The 25554-nt window shown below is 43.0% G+C and overlaps 1 protein-coding gene across 1 annotated transcript in view; it reads left to right on the top strand.

Moving 5' to 3' along the window:
* The window catches only part of LOC126183342 (uncharacterized), a 907422-nt gene that overhangs the window by 269543 nt on the left and 612325 nt on the right, over positions 1–25554 (top strand). Inside the window, exon 2 of the mRNA XM_049925224.1 lies at positions 8076–8213. Coding sequence (XP_049781181.1) covers positions 8141–8213 — 73 coding nt within the window. The 5' untranslated portion in view covers positions 8076–8140. The remainder of the gene's footprint in view (positions 1–8075; positions 8214–25554) is intronic.

The raw sequence follows: 25554 nt of genomic DNA, 5'->3' as shown, positions 1-25554 counted from the left end.
CATTGCGATGTTGCCATACCTATCGCCCCCATCTTTGGATTCGCCATCTTGAATAAATTTGGCAACAGTGGAGAGCGGGGTGTCATCCTTGTTGCTCCACTACTCCCATTACCCAAAGTGACTCTGATTTCGACAAGATGTGGTTCATGCAAGACGGAGCTCGACACCATTAAGGATGTAGAGTGTTTGATGTCCTGGGGGAGGGCTTTGGGAACCACATGCTGGCTCTGGGGTACCTAGAGGCCACTGGCATTGGATTCGATTGGCTGCAATATTCTCTGGATCTGAACACATGCGACTCCTTTTTGTGGGCCTCTGTTGAAGACAAGGTGTACAGCACTAACCCCAAAACCATTGCTGAACTGGAAACAGGTACTCAGGATGTCATCGATAGCATCGATGTTCTGACACTTAAGCGGATCATGCAGAATTTCGCTATTAGTCTGCGCCACATCATTGCCAATGACGGCAGGCATATCGAACATGTCATAACCTAAATCCGAATATATGTAATGACGTTTACATGTCGAATAAAGTGTGTGCACGCCGTAGTTTGTAATTAATGTGCATTTTTTCCTATAGTTGAATAATTGTCACCCTGTAACTGCTGGTCAGTAAGGGAAGAGCCGGATTCTGAGGAGCTTTCCATATTTATGCGGCAGCTGCAATGGGGCTGTTTACAGAAACACGTACGATTATAATACAGGTGCGACCAAGGCATACAGGCCGATGTTACAGCTGGTGTTCTCACCGATTTTCTCTCTGGAGAGAGTTTTCTGTCTCTAATAACACAGCCAGGGTCAAATGTTGAGACCTTAGCAAATGAATCTATTAGTTCTATACTGGAGTCCTTTCTTTTCGTTTACAGTGTGACGGTCGTGATCATGGAACATAAACCGGCATTGTAGGTAACATGAGTCTTTTCCTTTAATCTATTACTCTGTAAAACCTTGGACCAGAATTAGTTAACAAGTTTCGGTGGCAATCTAGAGTTCAGTTCATCACGGAGTTCAATTAGATCTACAACATTGCTTCCGCCGTTTTTTCCCGAAGATCGGGGCTTTGTTGTGAAACACGTGTCAAACATTTACGATTCAAAGTACTTGCCATCGCTTGCCACTGCTTTCTCCAGACTTTCACGCAGCTTACGAATCCCGCGACGGAAGAACTGGGTGTCTTTTGCGGAGAACCATGAATCGATCCTATTCTGCACTTGCTCATATGATCGGAAGCGCTGGTCAGTCAGGCCGTGTGCCAGTGATCGACAAAGGTGAAAATCTCATTCTGGAAACATCCCCCAGGCTGTGGCTAAGCCATGTCTCCGCAGTATCCTTTCTTTCAAGAGCGCTAGTTCTGCAAGGTTCGCAGGAGAGCTTCTGTAAAGTTTGGAAGGTAAGAGACGAGATACTGGCAGAAGTAAAGTTGTGAGGACTGGGCGTGAGTCGTGCTTCGGTAGCTCAGATGGTAGAGCATTTGCCCGCGAAAGGCAAAGGTCCCGAGTTCGAGTCTCGGTCGGGCACACAGTTTTAATCTGCCAGGAAGTTTCATATCAGCGCACACTCCGCTGCAGAGTGAAAATCTCATTCCGGATACTTGATGTTATCTGAATGTAAATACTTTCTCTATCAGGAGTGGGTTTCTTCGATTTGGTGAACTTTTATAAGCTGATGTCCTTATTGACTGGACGTGTATCTTTCCTTTTTGAGCTACTACATTTTCACGGATATTGAAGTTTTTATTTGTCTGCACCACAGACAGAACAATATAAGCTTATGGACAAGGGAGGAAATGTGCGTCTGAATAGAGTTAACGTAAGAATATTCCACCCGTTCATTTTCGTGAAGAAACTGTACTGTTTGCGTCTTGCGAGCCAAATAAAGATGGCAACAGAGCGCAAAATCACGTTAACCAGACTGTCCTGTACGCCGACGGCGCTATCTGTCGTAATGTTGGATACCACGTGTGCGTGCACGCCAACGTTAGCTGCCTCGTCCAGTGTGCTGGACAACAACGCATTTAACCAATCCAGTTCACGTGTGCGTGTGTGATAATTTGTCAACAACATATTTCGGACGGCACGTTAACAAAGCAACAAAGTTTCCTTACAATCTTCACTATATGTGTACCGTACGAAACAGAATCGAATGTTGCAGCTGATATTTTTCAGCTCATTTCTTTGATCCGTTCCTCCTATTCGATATTTGTAGTTGTTTCAAGTAAGCGACTTCCTGCCATTGCGTTTGAGGAAAATGTTGAATAATTAAGTTACTTTCTCGACCTGCTCGCGTAGCTTAAAGCGCGAGGCTCTAGCTTTAGAGACAGGGAGGTAAGCCATGAAGAATAAGCGTCCGTTGGTCTGATACAATGGACCACCTAGGTGTTGTTTTTAGATGGTTTTAGACACTCGTTTAAACAAATGCTTGGCAGGTACCCAATCTTCGCCTCACAAAACACGAGACACAAACAGTTAAGAATACGATAACACACAATGCAAACTTTGCTCTATTCAGACAGATGGCACACACGTCTTCTTTACTGCTTTCACGCAAAACCCATTTCATCAGACACTGTTATGCCATCGAATGCATAGTCTCGCTGCATCTCAAAATGTGAAGACACAGTTGTGCATGATACAAAGTACACTGAGGTGACGAAAGTCACGGGATAGCGACATGCACATACGGAGACGTCGGTAATATCGCTTATATTCGGTATAGAAAGGCAGTGCATTGGCGAACCTGTCATTTGTATTATGAAGATTCGTGCAAGAAAGTTTCCGACGTGGTTATGGTCACACGACGGGAATTAACAGACTCTGAAATCCGAACTGGACATTAAACTTCGGAAATCGTTAGATAATTCAATTTTCTGAAATCCACAGTATGAAGAGTGCCGAGAATACCAAATTTCAGGCATTATCTCTCACCACGGACAACTCAGTGGCCGCCGGCCTTCACTTAACGACCGAAAACAGCGGCGTTTGCGTAGAGTTGTCAGTACTAATAGACAAGAACACAGCGTGAAATACTCGCAGAAATCAATGTAGGACGTACGATGAACGTCTCTGTTAGGAGAGTGCGGCGAAATGTGTCGTTAGTGGGCTATGGCAGGAGACGACCGACGCGAGTACCTTTGCTAACAGCACATCGCCTGCAGCGCCCTTCCTGGGTTCTCCACGACTGGAAAACCGTGGCCTGGGTAGATGAGTCCCGATTTCAGTTGGTAAGAGCTATGGTAGGCTTCGAGGGTGGCGCAGACCCAACGAAGCCATGGACATAAGTTGTCAATAAGACAATGTGCAAGGTGGCGGTGGCTCCATAGTGGTGTAGCAGAGTTTAAATGGAATGGTTCTCTGGTCCAACTGAACCGTTCAATGACTGCAAATGGTTATGTTCGGCTACATGGAGACTGTCTGCAGCCATTCATGAACTTCATGTTCCCAAACAACGATGGAATTTTTATGGATGACAATGTGCCATGTCAGCGGGCCACAATTGTTAGCCATTGGTTTGAAGAACATTGTGGACAGTTTGAGTGAATGATATGGCGACCCAGATCGCCCGATATGAATCTTGTCGAACATTCGTGGCACATAATCTGGAGGTCAGTTTGTGCACAAAATCCTGCATCAGCAACACATTCCCAATATGGACGGCTATGGAGGCAGAGTGGCTCAATATTTCTGCAGGAGACTTCCGACGACTTGTTGAGTCGATGCCACGTCGAATTGCTGCAGATTGCCAAGTGGCAGGACGTATTCCCTGTGTATTTATTACGCCAGAACTTTATAAAGGCGACTGCTTACAGCCGTCAGGTATTCGAAACAAAGCATCTTGAGCCTTCAGCTATGCATGTCCAAAATTATTTCTCAAGTGTTTCCACTTTTTACAAGCACCAACATTGTTCACCTTTTCCTCCAGCGATGATGCTTGTAATAAGTGAAACTGGCACTTTGCTGGTCAAAAGGTGGTCCGACACGATATGAGGAGGTATCCCATGACTGGTAACCTGAGTGTATATTATTCTGACTGCACCACTTCAATAAAAGTCACGAACTTTAAATATAAAATATGAAACATAAACTTCCCAGAGACTAAAGCTCCATTTTACAACTGTGTGGCTGGTCCCGGCGGAGGTTCGAATCCTCCCTCGGGCATGGGTGTGTGTGTTCGTCCTTAGGACAATTTAGGTTAAGTAGTGTGTAAGCATAGGGACTGATGACCTTATCATTTAAGTCCCATACGACTTCACACACATTTGAACATTTTTCCATTTTACAAAGACGGATGAAATGACAAGTAATTTTGCCAACGGACCTGCCTTCTAAGAGGAAAATAATCCTTAATTTAGAAAATGTAGTACAGTTTAATTTAATTATTTTTCTATCACTGTATTTATCGCATTATATTAGTATATGTACAGTGTCCTCGCCAACGAATCAGGAGTGAAAGCTCGGAGATCGTGTTAATTTCAACAAATGTCTCATTTCATTTGCATTTGTGTGTCCAATTCTTAGTTTGTTGATCGTAGCAGTTTCTTTTTTCGTGAGCACCGAACTGAGAAAAGAAGATTGGCGTGGAATCTGTTGCTGAATCGTCCAGTAACGTGTGTCTCTGATATTACTAGCATTGTCCATTCAGTATTTGTTTGGTTGGCGAGTGTAATGTATGTGGGGGTATGCCGGTGGGAAGTGTTTGTTGCGCAATTTTCGCCAGTTGGCTTAGGTTTGTTGTCCCCAATACCAAAATGTCCTGGTATCTGTTATAGATGAATTGGTTGACACAGCTTCTTTGCACTATTTAGACTTTTCAGTATATCATGTTCCAAGGTATTTACGATTTTCCTTGGGTGGTTGTCCTATTAAGAGACGCTAGAGCACTTGTCGAGTCAGTACATACTAGGGCTTTTGTCGACTTGTATCTCGACAGTGTAAAAGATAGCCTGTGAATGGCACACAACCACAACTCGGCGGTTAGTATCGGCGTTTCTGTAGGCGGACTGTCCCCTCCTGCAGAGGGTCTTGCCACGGTTCGCGCGGCTTCCCCCGTCGAAGGATCGAGTCCTCCCTCGGGCATGGGTGTGTGTGTGTTGGCCTTAGCGGAAGTTAGTTTAAGTTAGACTAAGTAGTGAGTAAGCCTAGAGACCGATGACCTCAGAAGTTTGGTCCCATAAGACCTTATCACAAATTTCCAGAAATTTTCCCTCCTGCATAGACATGAGGTGTGATCAATAAGTAAAGGGAATTTTTTAATTTCGCGGTTGTATACATCTGATTTTCCGAAATTGTGTATTTTTGATGCATATGTTCCTGACTTATGTTTGCATTTTCAGCTTTTTGGAATATTTATATTATTGTTGGTTGTACGTTATTTTCGAGTGCTCGGTGAATTTACACTTTCGATGAAGATGGATCAAAGAATTATGAAACAAAATGCAGCACTGCATTCGAAATATTGACTGTGGCTTTTTGCGAATCTACAATGAGTAAGATAAGATTTTGTGAGTGGTATAAACGTTTCAAAGAGGGCCGAGAAGACGTGGCAGACGACGACCGCCCTGGACGCCCGAACACATAAATTACTGACAACAATGTAGAAGAAGGAAAGAAAATTGATCTGTGAAATCAACGGATCAACATCGTAGAGGTTGCTTATAATATCGGCATACCCTTTGGCACGTGTCAAATAATTTTTTTCGGCTGTTTTGGGAACGAAACTGTCGAATTTCGACCAAAAGCGCCGTCGCGTAGACATCCCTCAGTAATTACTGAGTGAAGTCGACAAAGACCCAGAACTTCTGAAGAAGATAACAACAGGTCACGAAGCACGGACATAGGGTATGATGTCGAAACCGAGGCCCAGTCGTCTCAACAGAAACTGCCTGAAGAGCCAGGGACGAAAAATTTTGACACGTTCTACCACATATGAAAGATCTTCACAGTGTTTTCTTCAATTACAGTGGGATAGTGTATCGTGACGTATCGCCTTACGGTCCTACGGTAAATGAGAAATACTACCTGGCAGCTATGCGCCGCTTGCGTGACGCATTCTGATGAAAATGACCAGAACTGCGGCAAAACCACTCGTGGAAATTGTGCCACGATAACGCTCCTACTCACACCTGAATGCTTGTTCGTTATGTTTTGGCAAAAACAAAATCATTATGTCGCCTCAGCCACCGTATTCACCAGACAAGGTCGCCTGTGACTTTCTATTCCAGAAGCAGAGTTTATTTTATTTATGGTATGGCAATACATACATAAAGATTACAAATTACTACATATCAACTCTTAAGCACAGCTCTCCAGCGTAAAATGACACAAATAACAAGCGCTATAGATAGATATCAGTGTCCTTTATGTATTTTATAACATCACTCGTCGCTGTGAGGAAATTTTCGAAAGGACCCTAGTAGGCACGTGCGGGACATGTCGATACAACACGACCAGCTGTCTGTCGTTCCGCACCGCAGTCACACGATGGTGATGAAGATTTTCCCCATTTGTAGAGTGTGTCTACACAACGTCCGTGGCCCATTCGGATGCGGTTCAAGATAGTCCAAATTGCCCGAGGCTGGTCGAATCCAGGCGTTTCTTCTGGATGGAAGGCAGCTTCAGGCATTGTGGGTAACAGTTTTGTTGCCAGCAGCGTTTCCATTCATCGATTGGATTGAATTCAGTTTCCATGAGAGTCCTGGCTGTGATTGGAGTGGAATGTTTTGATGTTAGTCATTTTCGCTCCGCGGGGAATACGTCGTCTACCGTTGGAAGGTCAGTGTTATTAGCAATCTTGTGGTAGCAGCGCGCTCTTCCGTCTGATATCAGGATGTGGAATGTGGCTCAAGATAGGTAGCCAGTACGTGGGAGTAGTTCGTATTGACCCACTAACAATGCGCATGGCCTCGTTAAGTTGTACATATATCTTTTCTGCGTGTGGCCTATTAAGGGAGGTAGGACGTCAAACGGGCCGACTTGGAGCAGGAGAGGCTCCACAGAACATTTTAGTTTCCACTGTCTATACTTTTACAAATAAATTCATAAAACTTTCTCAGCATGGCCAGGAAGGATTCAGAATTCGCCCTCATGGCAATGGAAGTTCGAAAACATAACAAAATAATTTTTTTTACATGCGAAATTTCATCATTTTTTTCACTTACTAATGGCTGCATTTGTTGCTATAGGTACACTTTTCTTCATATGTAAGAGAGATTCTTCGATGAATTTTGCACAGCATGCAAACCATACTTAAAGGTGTATGAAACTCTAGAATTTTCCAAATTTATTAAAACCTGTGGTAAAAATTGAGGTAATTAACTAAAAAATTAGTGTTTTTTTCTAAACATGAAGTTTAAAATGTAACAGTACATTCGTTTCTTCATAAATTAAATAAATTTTAGAGTTTCATACACCTGTGAGTATGGTATGTATTCTGTGCAAAATTCATCGAATAATCTCTCTAACTTATCAAGAAAAGTGTACCTATAGCAACAAATGCAGCCATTAGTAAGTGAAAAAAAATGATGAAATTTCGCACGTAAAAAAATTTATTTTGTTATGTTTTCGAACTTCCACTGCAATGAATGTGAATCCTGAATCCTTCCTGAAGATGCTGACAAAGTTGTATGTATTTATTTGTAAAAGTATAGACACTAGAAATTAAAATGTCCTGTGATGCCTCTCCTGCTCCAAGTAGACCCGTTTGACGTCATACCCCCCTTAAGCGAGACAGTATACCAAACCGAGTGCTGATACCGAGAGAGTCCAAGGCGGAATAGAACCGCGAAAGTACTTCGTTTTGGCACCTTCGATGAGGTAAAAAAAGAACACCGGTACGAAAAGTGAGTTCCAGAAGTGCTTCTGAGATTGGAAAAACCGCTCGCCCAAGTGCACTATATCTGAGGGAGATTACTTTGAAGGGGAGAAAGTTGATATCGACGAACGAATGAAGATACTTTAAGAAAAACGAGAACTGCCGTTACTTTTTGATCACACCTCGTACATTTTTGACGTACGCTTCTTTCCTGAACTCAGTGACAAAGTGAAAATGAAAGTAAAGCAGCGGTGTATTGCGTTGCAGGTGGGGGGTCTCGCTGCAGGCGGCCCCCTGTGCCCCCGGGTGCGCGCAGCCGCACTCGCCCAGAGATGGCCATGGACTCGCGCATCGGCCTCGACTACATCGTCGAGAACCCGGAGTACATCGCCAAGCTAGCGGCCGGTAAGTACACTCTTTTTCCATCCCACATTCGTTCACTTCCTACTAACCAGAGCCCACATACACTCGGTGCGACGATTCTTCCGTAATCTAATTCTTAAAAGCACCCACCACGGAGGAGAATCTGTCAAGCCTTATCGGTGTACTGACGAGGGAAACTCCCCATCGCACCCCCTCTGATTTTGTGGTAAAATGGCCCAGTGTATAACCTGTCAAAAACTGAACACAGATCGAGCACGAAAAGAGGAAGAAGGTGTACTGAACTGTAAAAAGAGAAGCAAAACAGGAACAGTGAATGTTCCAAGCTCAATACGTGGAACATCGTGGCGTCTTGGTTGTGTGGTCACAGTGCTGGACTGCAATGCTAGATACCGTGTTCAAGTCTCTCCCGTGTACTTCACCCCCCACCCCCCCCTTTTTTTTTTACAAAATCATGAAATTTACATCCAGTCATTGACGTTTCTGTTTTCCTTCTGTAGTCTTCATAGTTGTCATCATACTATACGTTGGTTATAGAATATGAGTCACGTGGTAAGAATGTATTGGCGTCGCAAGAAAATGTGATGAATAGTGAAAGCAGGCGAGATGCCGCTTAGACCTTTCGCAGAAGCGAAAAAAATAAATAAACGGGTGTGAACTATGTTACAACAAAGCAATTCTAGAGTCAAAACTTACAAAACGGAACGTAAGAGTCATAACATGCGGTACTTGTGTAAAACAAATAGGAGGTACGTACGTCTGCAGACACCTTCCTTACACCTTGCCGTTGCAAACGGTGGTTACACCACGGCCGGCCGGAGTGGCCGAGCGGTTCTAGGCGCTACAGTCTGGAACCGCGCGACTGCTACGGTCGCAGGTTCGAATCCTGCCTCGGGCATGGATGTGTGTGATGTCCTTAGGTCAGTTAGGTTTAAGTAGTTCTACGTTCTAGGGGACTGATGGCCACAGCAGTTAAGTCCCATAGTGCTCAGAGCCATTTGAACCATTCGTTACACCACGACACAGACACAAATTTGAATACAGCGAACACACACGTCAATGACCGGACTTACAGTTCATAATTTTGTGGAGAAAAATGGTGGTACGGGGCAAATTCGAACATGGATGTCCCCCGACACGATGACCATACAACCGCGACGCCGAGGCTATTCAAATTCGCTCGGAGCTTGGACCGTTCGCTGTTTCGTTTCCTCATGTATTTCCACAGTTCAGTACACCTTCTTGCTCAATTTACGTCCAGTTTGTGACGGACTATCCACTGGGTCATCTTACCACTATATCCGGGGGAAGGGGTAGGCGGATGCGATGGGGAGTTTCCCTTGTGAGTAGAATAATCTTGCATGTACGAAGCGAAAATTAAACTAAACTTTTGACCATACGACAATGCATTATTGGAGTATCCTGACTGCAGTACTCGACAAGAAGAAAAATACGATCTTACACGTATGTAAGAAAACAGTGGATTGATTGTACATTAGTTAATTATATGTTCCATAGATCATTTGAACGATGTTTTTAATCGAAACGTTATGGAACGACTCAGTTTACAGGATATATATGCAGATGAATCACCTAAAACTTGCACCGCAAGTACACACATCAAAAAAAGTTTTCCATCAGTCCGGTTCCCAAAACTCCTGAAGACAGACGTTTACTGTGGATATTGTATCACAGACACAGTCCCTTCGACTGTTCAAAGATGTCACTAAACCCGCCCAAAGATGTAAACAGCCATGCATGAGCAGCACCTACTAGACGGAGGGGGTCCGTCAGCCGATCCGTTCCAGTCATTCTACCAGGAATGAGGTACACGCTCGTGTTATCTGTAGTTCAACCATACCTAGACGGTTAATACCGCGGTTCCGTCGCTTCCGCATTGTTACTTTGTGCCAGGAAAGGCTCTCAACAAGGGAAGTGTCCAGGCGTCTCGGAGTGAACCGAAGCGATGTTGTTCGGACATGGGGGAGATACAGAGAGTCAGCAACTGTTGATGACATGCCTCGCTCAGGCCGCCCAAGGGCTACCACTGCAGTGGATGACCGCTGCCTACGGATTATGGCTCGGAGGAACCCTGACGGCAACGCTACCATGTTGAAGAAAGCTTTTCGTGCAGCCACAGGACGTCGTGTTACGACTCAAACTGTGCGCAATAGACTGCATCATGCTCAACTTCGCATCCCGACGTCCATGGCAATGTCCATCTTTGCAACCACGACACCACGCAGCGCGGTACAGATGGTCCCAACAACATGCCGAATGGACCGTTCAGGATTGGCATCACGTTCTCTTCACCGATGAGTGTCACATATGCCTTCAACCAGACAATGATCGGACACGTGTCTGGAGGCAACCCTGTCACGCTGAACGCCTTTAATCGCTCTGTCTAGCGAGTGCAGCAAGATGGAGGTTTCCCGCTGTCTTGGGGTGGCATTATGTGGGGCCGAAGTGCGCCACAGCTGGTCATGGAAGGCGCCGTAACGGCTGTAGGATACGTGAATGCCATCCTCCGACCGATAGTGCAACCATATCGGCAACATATTGGCGAGGCATTCGTCTTCATGGACGACAATTCCCGCCCCCATCGTGCACATCTTACGAATGACTTCCTTCAGGATAACGACATCGTTCTACTAGAGTGGCCAGCATGTTCTCCAGACATGAACCCTATTTAACATGCCTGGGATAGATTTAAAAAGGCTGTTTATGGACGACGTGACACACCAACCACTCTGAGGAATCTTCGCCGAATCGCCGTTGAGGAATGGGATACTCTGGACCAACAGTGCCTTGATGAACTTGTGGATAGTATGCTACGACGAATACAGGCATGCATGAATGCAAGAGGATGTGCTGCTGGGTATTAGAGGTACCGGTGTGTACATGAATGTGGACCACTACCTCTGGCCGGCCGGAGTGGCCGAGCGGTTAAAGGCGCTACAGTCTGGAACCGCACGACCGCTACGGTCGCAGGTTCGAATCCTACCTCGGGCATGGATGTGTGTGATGTCCTTAGGTTAGTTAGGTTTAAGTAGTTCTAAGTTCTAGGGGACTTATGACCACAGCAATTGAGTCCCATAGTGCTCAGAGCCACTACCTCTGAAGGTCTCGCTGTATGTTGGTACAACATGCAATGTGTGGTTCTCATGAGCAATAAAAATGGCGCCAATGATGTTTATGTTGATGTGTATTCCAATTTTCCGTAGAGGTTTCGGAGCTCTCGGAACTGAAGTGATGCAAAACTTTTTTTGATGTGTGTATTTCGATAATGGGAGAAGCAATTAACAAGCGGATTCCCCAGGTTGGAATGGTAGGCAGGGGCCCTCCTTTGCAGCCCATACAACAGCGTTATGAGTTTTAAACTTGTATTTATTTACAAAAGGAACACATATTTTAGTCGAATGGCTATTGACAGTACCAAACTCAAAGTAGACTAAATTAAAATGACAGTGGTGTTTGTTGTTGGAGTCTAGAGCAAGTAGTTTACGATATATCGAAGTTTGAACACTGTAAACACCGACAGCTACATGTTCCATGTGTTAGCACAAACGAATGTGAAATTCACTTTGGTGGGAATGTGCAACTCTTCTCTAATACTAACATGTTCCCGGTGATGTCGTGTTGTTAAATGGGACATTGCCTAGGCCAAACGAAAGGCAGACTAAAGTGAATACATCACCTCTGTGGCGTCTGACACGTAAAGAAACAATGTACCCTCAAACCCCATGCTCCAAATGACCACCACCAGCATCAGTACAACCTTGCAGTCTGCCTTGCAACGAATGCTTCCCATGTTCTAGTATTTCAGAGGAAATTACAGTGTGAGCATCAGTAATACGCCGTTTCAAATCATCTGTATTGTTTGAAGAGGTTGAAGTGGTCGAGGAGTTGACGAGGTTAATTTCTGTTGGGATATCTTTCAGGGTACATAGTATACGGGCGAATAGCATACGTCATACATTCAAAAATCCATGAGCATATCCGCTTTTTTCGCATTGAGAAAGATCATCTTCTAAACACGTCGTACTACGGCCACTATCATGCAGTACGCTGACGGGACCATCGCAATTCGGTCGAATGTTCACAATAGGATAACTCTTAAACTACTTAAACTAGCTTTCTACAGCAAATACCATTGACATTATCATTTACGCTACTTTTAGGATGTTAGTGTCAGTAACCATTGTCCCGTTCAAAAATTGTAACGGTTGTAAATAACTGCACTTTCATCAGTGTCTAAAAATCTGTGTATTGGCTGCAAGTCGCTTATCTAGAATTCAGTTCTGTGAAAACTGCATATCGGTAGTGCCTTCCATGGCCGAAATATGTGCGGTGCAAGTATTAGGTGATCCCCCTATACATGATTAATTTTAACATTAATGGATTATTATGTTTCAGTCTTACTCAAACAGCTACAATTAATATTATTTTTTCAGGTTACTACTTTTAAATAAAAATTTTTCAATGGAATAGGAGTTTAAAGCTTTGGTTGCGACCTGTCAGACATTTTATGTTACGGGAAACGATCAAAGATTATTGTTGATGCGATTTGAACTCCTTTATGCCTCACTCAAAGCTTTAGTAATACGTAGTAAAAGCCATTTTCCTTTTAGTGTTGTAGGTGTATCACATATTCTTCTCAAATATGAAAGTTATTTATGAAGAATTTCACTATGGCATTGTATATATAAACCAAACTCCTTGAAGAGGTATCAAAAAGATATCAGTGAGTGAACACCGCAGATTATTGTTACTGCCCGTTTTCGTGCAATCAATTCTTTTTTTCTAAGTGATGAGCTACCCCTGACAATTATTCCGTAAGACCTCTTAAGTGTAAATGTGTGAAATATGTTAGGAGGTTGATCCGTTTGTTTCTAAGATTATCAGTTATACGAAGAACAGAAGTTTCTCATCTTAATTGTTTCAGAAGCTCAGTTATGTTTTTTCGTACAGTTCAGGTTTTCATCAGTATGTACATCCAAAAACCACCCAGAAGCTCTACATCTATTGTTGGTGAAACTGTTTGATGTACAGAACTGAAAATGGAGTGTTGCCTAAAAATTTATGGAGTGTCTATTTTGAAAAAATCACTTAATAATTCTTTGAAAAACATCATTAACAAGTTCTTCTGTTGCTTTATCTTTATCGAGTTTTATTATAACACAAGTGTCGTTTCCTGTTAGTTCCGATTCTGCGTGATGAATGTTAAGTGAAACATCATTCACATACATACATCATGAATCGGATTGCACCAAAAAAATTGAAACCTGTAGTCTTTCCTTCTTGTTTTGTCTACAGTCACTAAAATTTTCTCTCCTTCGAATATTTTTTAAGTATTCAGCACAACGTAGAACGTCAGTTTCATTTAACGTTGCACTCTATTTTAATTGCCAACAGTTTTAGGTTCGACTTGACTATGATCTTTAGGAATGTCAGTTGAAACTAGCAATTACTGTAACCAATCACAGCTGTTATGATTTCCACATCACGGTGCAGAGAATTATACTCCCATTATCAAGTGTCAGTTAATATTGTATGTGTGTACAAGTTTTTGGATGACTCGTAACACAGTCTTTCAGTGGTCCCGTCCCCTTTTCTGTTCGTATGTACATCACATACTCCTTGTATAAACTGTGGGAGACAGTACCATAGGATTGTCAAAAGTCTTTCATACAACACGTCCATGCCTTACTGCAACACCACAATGAGGAACAGCAGCATATGGCGCGATGCAACCAGCCGCTGCGTCATGGCGTCATATGGATGCAGTATGGAGGGGCATGGGCATAGCACACAACTCTTCCACCCGTTTTCGGCTTTCCAGACATGGGAGCTGCTACTTCTCATTTGAGTAGCTCCTCAGTTGACATCACGATCTTTTTGCAGTCCTCCCAGTAAGGAAAAATTGTTGGCAGCACCAGGAATTGAACTCCGGTCCTTCGCATTGCAATCAGCCACACTGATCGCTCGGCTACGGAGGTTGACTCCATGCCTCATTAACTAACATACATCCACTTGATGATGGAGGTATAATCCTCTGAAACGCATTGCAGAATAAACAATAAATTGTGACTGGTTTCACCAATTTGTCATTTCATCTGATTTTACTCAGTGGTAGTCATACTAGAATGCTTTTGTTTATGTGAAGCTACTTTTATTATTATTATTATTATTATTATTATTATTTTAGCTTTTACCCGTCATGACCGTACTGCATATTAAAAAGCTCTTTGGTGGAAAGCGTTCCACTTTTCCTGTCAAAATATGCAACACAGTTACTTTTTGTTCAAGAATTTATTTTAGATATATAACAGATCCTTCAAGATGTAAAAAGGAGTAAAAACGTTGTAATAAACTGGTAAAATATGTCGTTACCAGTTTTAATGAAAAGGAAACAGCAAGTACTCGTAACGTGTACAGCATAACCATGTTCATGCTTTTCAGTAAAAGCGAAATGTGTCTGTTGTAAGTACTTTTCAATTATCTGTGCGCCAGAGGACCAGAGGAAACCAAAATAATAATAAATACACTACGACAACTCGATAGAAACGAACAGTATATATGTATCAAGATTCATAAAATCTGAACCGCATGCGAGGTGAGCTCCATGGTGAAGTACAGTAATTTCTTTGAAATTGAGGATAATTAAGATGTATAGATCGATTTCCCGAACCCACTGATCCTAGATATAGAGCATATTACCCTCACCATGACAACTCTGTTCTGTTTTCCCCAGTGCTCGTTCTACCGTTCAGGCACGACATAAAATTTTATGTTTCCGTTAATTCTTCTTGCGGCGACAGATGCAGTTCGTTATTTTATTTCTGATCAGCTGACATGATTTGAATGTAAGGTTTACTTCTTAAGCAGTATTCTCGTATTGTCTTCTGAATGTGGAGGATCGTTTCAAAAAAGAAAAAGAATAATAATAAGAAGAAAAGTGGTTGGATGAAAAGGGAGGGGCAGGTGAGGAAATCCATAGTTATCAAATCTTTACCTATACCTGTGAAGACCTCTGATGTTGAAGAATTTTAGAAACCACGGAAGATATGACTCTTCAAGGTTCAAATGGCTCTGAGCACTATGGGACTTAACATCTGAGGTCATCAGTCCCCTAGAACTTAGAACTACTTAAACCTAACTAACCTAAGGACATCACACACACCCATGCCCGAGGCAGGATTCGAACCTGCGACCGTAGGGGTCGCGCGGTTCCAGACTGTAGCGCCCAGAACCGCTCGGCCACACCGGCCGGCGACTCTTCAAGGACGTTCATTAAATACTTTAAGTGCCTTTTAGAACTGAACGTATTATTATTAATCAGATTAGGCTTTGATTTTATTGGTCAACTGTAAGACCAACACTTTTTTTGCTGTTAATCAAAGATTTAGGTGTAAACTGACTATGAATTTCACCCTGCGTGCCGCAAAAATTTGATGAATCCACTGCATGTTCACTCGTGGTAGTGTAGCTCCATGTTCACCCGTAGCCATTTACCTGCAATCATGTTATTGTACTTGTGCAAACATAACACTAAGGATACGCACGTATAACGTACCTATATTGTTTTACTGGGACTACTTACTGAAAAAAACAACGGTTTATAGTTTATAGTCAGTCTCGAGTTATTGCTCCGTCTTTCGATCTAAGGGACTAGTTTCAACATCAGCTGTCCTTGTCTTTGGTTACTGTTGCTGTATGTACGTGCTGTGATGCAGACTTTCCTGGTTACGTGTTGTTGCATGCTCAGATGGTGATCCAAGGTGTATAATCACGAGAGAGATACCTGCAACAAGGAATACTCAGACTTTGTCACCGGCTACAGTGATGCACTTCTACTTCCAATATGGGCAAGATCTGTATGTTTTTGTCACAACGATACTATCCAAAGAGATATCTGGCTCAGTTGGAAGCTGTTTTGGTGCTCTAGTGGGGATATTGTGGAAAACCGTGAGAAATGTCACCCAGGATGGCATGATGTTGACTGCGTTCCGGCTATCAAAAAATCAAATGTGTGTGAAATGTTATGGGACTTAACTGCTAAGGTCATCAGTCCCTAAGCTTACACACTACTTAACCTAAATTACCCTAAGGACAAACACAGACACCCATGCCCTAGGGAAGACTCGAACCTCCGCCGGGACCAGCCGCACAGGCTATCCATAAAAGAGCTTTTCTGAACGACGAAGGTCAGTAGAAAATCAAACTCTCACTCTGTGGCTCATAATACGGAATTGAACATGACCAGACTGATATTTTCAGTTATTGTCCTTCGTATCACAATGTCAGGGGTTATCCAAGGCAAATAAAGTGTTTATTCTATGAGCAGGTTTAACGATTGCTTTGAAGCTCGTACTCTCGATTTGTCACTGACAGTCATTTAGACTACTATGCTTAGTTACGTAATTCAATCGTACTCGATTCTCGCACCTATGGCACCGCCGAGTTCGCATTGTTTCTGGCGAAGGCTATTTTTGGCTGTTCTCAGATCAATAAAGCTGAGGAAGCTGCCAGTACGAACACTGGCTTGGAACGTTGTACCTCGGAGGTGATTATCGTGAAGAATCACATATACAAACGCCACAAAAACGACGAAAGTTTTCGCAGTCATTTTTGATGTTTCAGAGAGCGAATTTTGGACGAGAAGTACCTGAAATTCGCCGTAGAGATAGTATTATAGATAAAGTCACCCTAGGCTTCCGAAAGGTGAAATACTACGTATTTAACATGTAGCAACGAACAATAGTGTGTATTCATTAAAACTCCATGAAGTCAACATATTATGCCATTGTTTCCTTCTTAAGGTCCCAAAATGTTTTGTCTTATATTATGCCTTCTTGTATCAAATAAATCTATTGTCAGAATATGTAACTCTTCCCCTAGCTCCTACAATAAAAACAATGCACGTAATTTGTCGTATTCTTGCTATTTCACATTTTGGCAACTTAATAAATTCTGAAATTGTTACATGACTGAAAATTTCAGCTTTTCTGTCGCTTTTTTGTCCTATGGCTATCAACAAAATTTTACGTAAAGTGCTTTGGTTCACATTTTCATGTTTGGAAGTCAAAGTACTCCGTTTGAGATGATTCTGCGATTTTTCTTCTTATACAGCGTAATAATTTCCTATACTGTACTGTACTGTAACTTCAAAGATTTAGTAAATTGAATTGTCTGCTGTTCATCACTGCCTTTTACGTCTTTGCTAGTCATATATTTATCTTAACTTTTTGTCTTTATTTATTTTTCGTTCTTTTGAGTCACTTATGATTTATTTATTTCTTTCATAATTCTTTAGCTTTCAAAGCGTAACTGTATTTTGCAGGTGTTGCAAATAACACATAAATCTTGAAATGTAGGCCGTGCCTTGTTAAGAAAACAGACATATTGTCAAATACTTCTAAAGTCACAGATCGACTAAGTTCTCCGATGCCGACACGTTTCGCACTCCGTTAGTAGATGCAGAACGAGACATATATCGAAGTACTTTACTGACAACACCTCGCTATAACTACTATGTTCCCATTTTTATCTTCTAAACGTTATTGTGACCAACAATTTCAAAAATTTGAATGCAAAATTTACCAGTAATCGTAACACGTGCTTTTGAAAAGTGTGATGGTGGATCTGATCAGAAAACAGATAATATTTCTTCTGCTCTGTGGAATTTAACACCGGTTCTAGCTACTTCTTCTTTCCCCTTGAGCTTTAATTTATGGTTAATATGAAGGTATCTGATCTCTTGTTATTGTCACTTTTAATTACATAATCATAAGCTTCTGATAGGTCATCTTAAAAACTGTTTCTGCTTCCAGTTGCAAATCTGAGTAATTTTTTTATTAACTAAACGAAACACATTTTAGCATTGTTTCACAAACTTCATTATTTCTGTAAAACTTAGATATTGAGTCATAACCCCATACTCTAGTACATAACCGATCCCAAAGATAAGAACCATGCGAAGATAAACATGTTAACTTTTTAATCTATCGATTTTTCACTTAAACTGTAAAAGTTATCTTTGTTGACACTTTTGACAGAATTACATATTCTTTTTACAATATTCATTAAGGTGACATTTACAGCAACTGTGACTAAACATACATTGCAGTAGAGCTATGCACAGGAATAGAATCTTTGTTACGTGAATGAAGGCAACAAGGTTCTTCGGCAATGCAGGTGTTGCAATATTGTCTAAAATGGGTGAAAAATTGAACTGAGTTTGTTGATTCACTAATATATGTGGGGGTAGACTCATCTGTTTCTTAATTTCTTAAATTTCTGACTGAGTTAGTTTTGTATTCTTTACCACTATTTGCAGAACATGTACATCTGTTATTTATTTGTGGTTTTCATTAACGCAATGTTCAGCAAAGAATGAATCTGACTTCTTTAATTTCAGACTACTATGGTGTTCTCTGAGCCTACTGGAGATTGATCACCCAGTCTGTCAAATATACCAAGAATGCTGAGAGTGTCAGTCTTGCGAGTCCAGTATTCTCTACCCACTTTATGTAGCCTATCTGAGAACCTCTTCATTCTGTTGTTACGTTTTCCCGCATTTTGTGAACAATTATAGCAATGAGGTCACTGAATGCAGCTGGAAACAGTCTTATCGCAATATTTCAGCGCGCATTGTGGCTATTACGTTGGATGTAAGGAAAATGATATGCGGAGTAACACTGAAAATCCTCAGTGACGTCTCCACTGCTACGACTGTCACACTGTAGTTCCATCAGCACACACTTCAAAAATACAATTTTCCCGCCGACTGATGGATGTAAGTATGGTATGTCCGTATTCTAAACTCCTTACCGTACCATTTAGTTCGACAAAATCCGCGTTCAAGTTGTTAGAAACAACGCGTGCCAAACGGGTCAGCGTGATGTGCGAGATCGTCGCAATATACGCCGACATACGCATACTTGTAATGTAGCTATACGCTTAGTGCTCTTGTGGACATCAACACTAATTTTATACATGTATACAGGGTGAATCACCTGTAATTTGCACCGCAAATATAGCGGAAATGGAAAGTGCTATTGATACGCGGTTTTCATAGACTAGATTGGCAGTCAGGGGTTCATGTTCTTAGCCACTCAACAGATTGTAATAATGCTTAGAAAGTGTAGTTTTGTGCAAACATACACTTCTTAAATGGAACAGTGCCTACTAACAAAAATGTTCTAATGTGTGTAAATTCCTAAGAGACCGAACTGCTGAGGTCATCGGTCCCTAGACTTACACACTACTTAAACTAACTTATGCTAAGAGCAGCACACACACCCATGCTCGAGGGAGGACTCGAAACTCTGGCGGGAGGGGCCACGCAATCCGTGACACGGCGCCTCAAACCGCGTGGCCACTCCGCGCGGCGCCTATTAACATTAACAGGCTAAAAGTAGGGTAAACTAGAATGACACTGGTGTTCGTTGCAGGATTCTAGTGCTAGTCCTTTGCGAGATACTGTTTATTGAAAAAGGGTTAAACACTTGTACAATACCTGTGGTTGCACACACTACAGAAAAACACAGGTATATACACTAGTTCTGTGGATTCTGACCAGTAACGAGACAAATGACCCTCACACGTTGTGTTCAAAATAATCACCGGTAGCAGCAATGTAGGCTTACAGTCTAGCATAGAACGACTTCTGCACACGTGCTAGCATTTCAGCGAAGATATCTGAGGAGGTTGCACTAATGCGTCGTTGCATATCATTGGGTATAGTTGGTATGTCCTTTAGGTAGCATCTTTCAGCATTCCCCACAGAAAAAAAGTATACAGGTTTCAAATCCGGAGAACGAGCCAGCCAAGGTACAGGTCCTCTGCGTCCAATTGAACTATTTGAAAACCATTCATGAAGACGTGCACTGTGGGCTGGACAGTCATGTTGGTACCACAGGTTCCTCTTAGTCTGCAGAGGAACGTAGTCTAGTATGCGTGGAAGATGGCCTGTTAGGAGGCTGCGATACTTGTGCGCGTGCAGAGTTTCGCCTATGGAAAACGGACCTATAAACTGAATGTTCACTATCCCACACCACACGTTTACACTCCATGGACGCAGAAGTTCCCAACTAGGGTTGTCAACAGACCAACAATGCATGTTTCGGTGGTTTACATGGTAGTGATTGGTAAATGAGGCTTTATCACTAAACAGGATACATGATACATCTGGAGTATTCTGTCTTAATGCCCATGTACAGAAGTTGAGATGATTCTCATAATCGTTTTCATGCAGCTCTGAGAGAGATGTGATAGGGCTGGAATCTATGTCGATGGAGAATGCGTATAACACTTGCCGGACTCATACCACTTCCTCGTGCGATTACGGATGAGCTAACGTGCGGATCAACTGCAACGCTAGCAAGAACATTAATTTCCCCGTCTTCCTTCGTCACTTGTTTCCTTCTGTTACGTTGTCTGCTTGTTGTGTTATAGTTTTCTCTTCATCTCAGTTATGGTATCTTAACTGGTACCTTAAAAGCAGTAGGTAACGCCTTATCTTGTACGTTAAATGCAGCAGATACTGTCTTACCTGGTACGTTAAATATAGTAAGTACTGCCTTCCATATCAGTATCTTATTTTCCTATTTTACACATGCACAAACCAATTTATTTCGAAGTGTTGTGAACAAAGCTTCGCGCTGCTGCGTCTTTTGCGATTCATCAACTCATGTGTTCTTTACTACCGTAGCACGGTATTACTGCATTTGGTCTCCCGTGGCCGTTATCAGTAACAAGCCTTGACTTAACAGTAAACAAGTACAGTGGTGACTAAGGAAAATGCAAGTCACTGTTAATAATTTTAAGACACTTGTGCGTATACTATCAAGTGTTTCAGCGTGTCCTCGTGAAGTATCACGATAAAAACTCACAAAAAGCCGACCGGAGCGCCCTCGCTCCGATGTGCAGTAATATCGTTGTCGACTAATACTGTCTATTTCTTGTTCTTAATAAAAAAAAAGTTATTCTTCCGTAAATGTCTCTAGGTGCAAGAAGAGCGTAACTAAACAGTCCTGCAGTGTGGTGTTTCATATTTCTTATGGTCCTTAGGAAACCTATAGAACGATAATTTTGGTGTTTAGGTATAACAAAACTTGACAGGATTGTCGCAACTATGACTATTGATACTTTTCAAAATATCGGGAATCCCATATATAGATATGTAAAAAATATCATTATCGGGCCTCGATATAACGAGAGAGAGAATCGGTATATCGAATCGACGGAAAAAATAACTACACACCGGCTTATGAAAATTTTAGCTGCACATTGTAAATATACTACCAGTTTTAGAGCTGTTCAAATGGCTCTGAGCACTATAGGACTTAACTTCTAAGGTCATCAGTCCTCTAGAACTTAGAACTACTTAAACCTAACTAACCTAAGGACATCACACACATCCATGCCCGAGGCAGGATTCGAACCTGCGACCGTAGCGGTCGCGCGGTTCCAAACTGTAGCGCCTAGAACCGCTCGGCCACTCCGGCCGGCTTTAGAGCTGTATATTTAAGTATTGATTTATCATTAGATAGTCTGTACATCAACAAGATAGCAGCCTGCCTATCCCCCATAGAGCAAGAATTGAAAGGAAAACAATGCACGTTCACGCTTTCGCCGTGTGGCAATAGCCTCCCGCCGGGTAGGCTGGTCACCAGGTTCAAGACTTTTTAGCTGACGCAACTTTGCCGACCTTCGGGTTGATGAGGTTGATAGCTAACAAAGGTAACTGCATGTAAATAGCACAATAAAAGGCGTCCAATGGGTCTGCAGTTCGCTTTCGTCATATTTCAGATCTGTCCGGAACACTTCACGTCGACTTCCCTGTTTTTTCATTTCTGCCACGCCAGCGAGCTAGCAGTTGTGGAGTCTGAATTGCGTGTTGAAGTAAACTTTATAATTTCCGTTGGTAGAGCCGAGCGCCGATTACGTCAGCATTTGCCCTCATCCATCTCCGCCCACCGCAAAGACCAATCTTGCCATTCAGAGTTCTGTTCAACATTTTCAGCAACTGTTTTAGAAGAATACCGATGTGAAGAAATGGCCCGCTACTTGCGTTAAAAATTGTTTTTTAACGCAACTGGTGTGCAGTTTCTTCACATCGGAAATCTTGTGCTATTCCATTCACACCGCCATCTCCCAGTGCAATCGGACTTCTTCTTTGTGCCACCTATACTTGCTTCATACAGTCAAAGAGCAAGACTCGACGTGATGAAAACTTAAAAAGTAGTAAGACTCCTTCACACAGTGAAAGAAAAATTATCAGTGTTACACTACGGTTTCATCGAAGTACTCTGGGATTCGAACTAGGCAACGGAGACAAAGCTGTACCTATAGACTTGTAATACACTCCTGGAAATTGAAATAAGAACACCGTGAATTCATTGTCCCAGGAAGGGGAAACTTTATTGACACATTCCTGGGGTCAGATACATCACATGATCACACTGACAGAACCACAGGCACATAGACACAGGCAACAGAGCATGCACAATGTCGGCACTAGTACAGTGTATATCCACCTTTCGCAGCAATGCAGGCTGCTATTCTCCCATGGAGACGATCGTAGAGATGCTGGATGTAGTCCTGTGGAACGGCTTGCCATGCCATTTCCACCTGGCGCCTCAGTTGGACCAGCGTTCGTGCTGGACGTGCAGACCGCGTGAGACGACGCTTCATCCAGTCCCAAACATGCTCAATGGGGGACAGATCCGGAGATCTTGCTGGCCAGGGTAGTTGACTTACACCTTCTAGAGCACGTTGGGTGGCACGGGATACATGCGGACGTGCATTGTCCTGTTGGAACAGCAAGTTCCCTTGCCGGTCTAGGAATGGTAGAACGATGGGTTCGATGACGGTTTGGATGTACCGTGCACTATTCAGTGTCCCCTCGACGATCACCAGTGGTGTACGGCCAGTGTAGGAGATAACTCCCCACACCATGATGCCGGGTGTTGGCCCTGTGTGCCTCGGTCGTATGCAGTCCTGATTGTGGCGCTCACCTGCAAGGCGCCAAACACGCATACGACCATCATTGGCACCAAGGCAGAAGCGACTCTCATCGCTGAAGACGACACGTCTCCATTCGTCCCTCCATTCACGCCTGTCGCGACACCACTGGAGGCGGGCTGCACGATGTTGGGGCGTGAGCGGAAGACGGCCTAACGGTGTGCAGGACCGTAGCCCAGCTTCATGGAGACGGTTGCGAATGGTCCTCGGCGATACCCCAGGAGCAACAGTGTCCCTAATTTGCTGGGAAGTGGCGGTGCGGTCCCCTACGGCACTGCGTAGGATCCTACGGTCTTGGCGTGCATCCGTGCGTCGCTGCGGTCCGGTCCCAGGTCGACGGGCACGTGCACCTTCCGCCGACCACTGGCGACAACATCGATGTACTGTGGAGACCTCACGCCCCACGTGTTGAGCAATTCGGCGGTACGTCCACCCGGCCTCCCGCATGCCCACTATACGCCCTCGCTCAAAGTCCGTCAACTGCACATACGCTTCACGTCCACGCTGTCGCGGCATGCTACCAGTGTTAAAGACTGCGATGGAGCTCCGTATGCCACGGCAAACTGGCTGACACTGACGGCGGCGGTGCACAAATGCTGCGCAGCTAGCGCCATTCGACGGCCAACACCGCGGTTCCTGGTGTGTCCGCTGTGCCGTGCGTGTGATCATTGCTTGTACAGCCTTCTCGCAGTGTCCGGAGCAAGTATGGTGGGTCTGACACACCGGTGTCAATGTGTTCTTTTTTCCATTTCCAGGAGTGTATAATATACTCAAACAGAAATTGTTAATCTGTTCCTGAGTGTTCAAATGGCTCAATTGGGAGAGCATGATGCGACATATAAATACTATTGTCGATTTTTTAAATTTTTTTTTATTTTTTTTTTCTGTTTGAGCCAAGTTAACGTGAAGAACGCCTCTTGACTTGGTACCGGACGGGCAACGATATTCCTTTGTCAATTTCAGCGTTCAAGACACACCGAAAAAGATCTGCATTGGTAGACACATTTAGGGAAAAATGATAACTGTGCTGCGAACTTGATACTCGGTATATCCTCAGTATCTCCGAAAATACTTGGAAAATAACCACGTTAGATATATGCAAATGAGTACCTCACTAGAAGTTAAGACCCCAGGTCATTGGTAAGCACACGGCCGTGGAAAAGCGAGTGTTCTCCCCTCCCCCCCACTCGTGGTATTCCTGCACCAGCAATGCCAGCCCCTAGAATTAGTAGCAACAGCTTTGTGGAGACCAGAATAAATTAGTGATGAGTAGAAGATATGAGTCAGTCCACAGTTTCATAGTATGTTCCACGTTGCTCAGTTGGAAGAGGGCTATACTCGAAAGATAGATGTCTGGATTCCTCTCCGTCGGACACAAATATTTAATCTATATGGATACCGATCACAGAGAATACGTCGTTGCAAGTAAACTATTTCCAATCAGTATTTAATATGTAATATAAAATAATGAACACTAAACACTTTTCAAAGTCATTAAACATAACAGTTTATCCATGCTGCGAATAGCAGCACTGAACAAATGTGTTAGAATGTTGGCACAGTGCATTTGTAGGTAAGAGTAGTGGAGATTCCCATGAAATTAATACAAAATTTTGAACAAATTTGGTTCCATGAAGCAAAGTGGTGGGCGTATGGTAGCTAAGTGCGAAGTATTATCAGGAAAATTACTGTGTTGTGCGTGTGAAGGTTTATCAAATATATCTATCAATTAGAACTCAAAATCTTCATTTATAATCATAGTTCCAGATCCCGCTGAGAAAATAGAGAACATAAATATTTCTTTCGGTGGGCAAGACAAGAATGTGGACTTGCAGACTGGAAACTATAGTCAGTATATTCTCCATCGCTTTCTGGCTGCCCACAGGCTTTCAGGCTCTCGTAAAAGACGGCGAACAATATATTTCCTATAACCTGCTTCATATTATTAACCCGCAGCCCCACAAGGGGGTGTACGGAAATATGGAAACACCAGAAACACAACACAACACATTATGATAACTAGTACGTTGTAGGAAAACCACTGGCAATCAAAACAGCTTCAAACGTCTTGGAATGGACACATACAGGACCTGTATCGTTTTCAAGGACATTCAGTACCATTCTTCCTGCAAAATGGTGAGAAGTTCGGGTAACGATGATGGAGTGGATAGCGACCACGCATCCTTCTCTTCAAAGTAGACCGCAAATGCCCAGTAATACTGAGATCTGGAGACTGGTGGCTAGGGGAGACACGACAATTCATTCTCGTGCTCACAAAAGCAATTTTGGACGATGCGAGCTGTGTGAGCAGGGGCCCTGTGGTCTTGTAACACAG

The sequence above is a fragment of the Schistocerca cancellata genome, chromosome 4, assembly GCF_023864275.1.
Source record: "Schistocerca cancellata isolate TAMUIC-IGC-003103 chromosome 4, iqSchCanc2.1, whole genome shotgun sequence".
NCBI classification, from domain to species: domain Eukaryota; kingdom Metazoa; phylum Arthropoda; class Insecta; order Orthoptera; family Acrididae; genus Schistocerca; species Schistocerca cancellata.
This window is presented reverse-complemented; position numbering and strand designations above follow the sequence as displayed.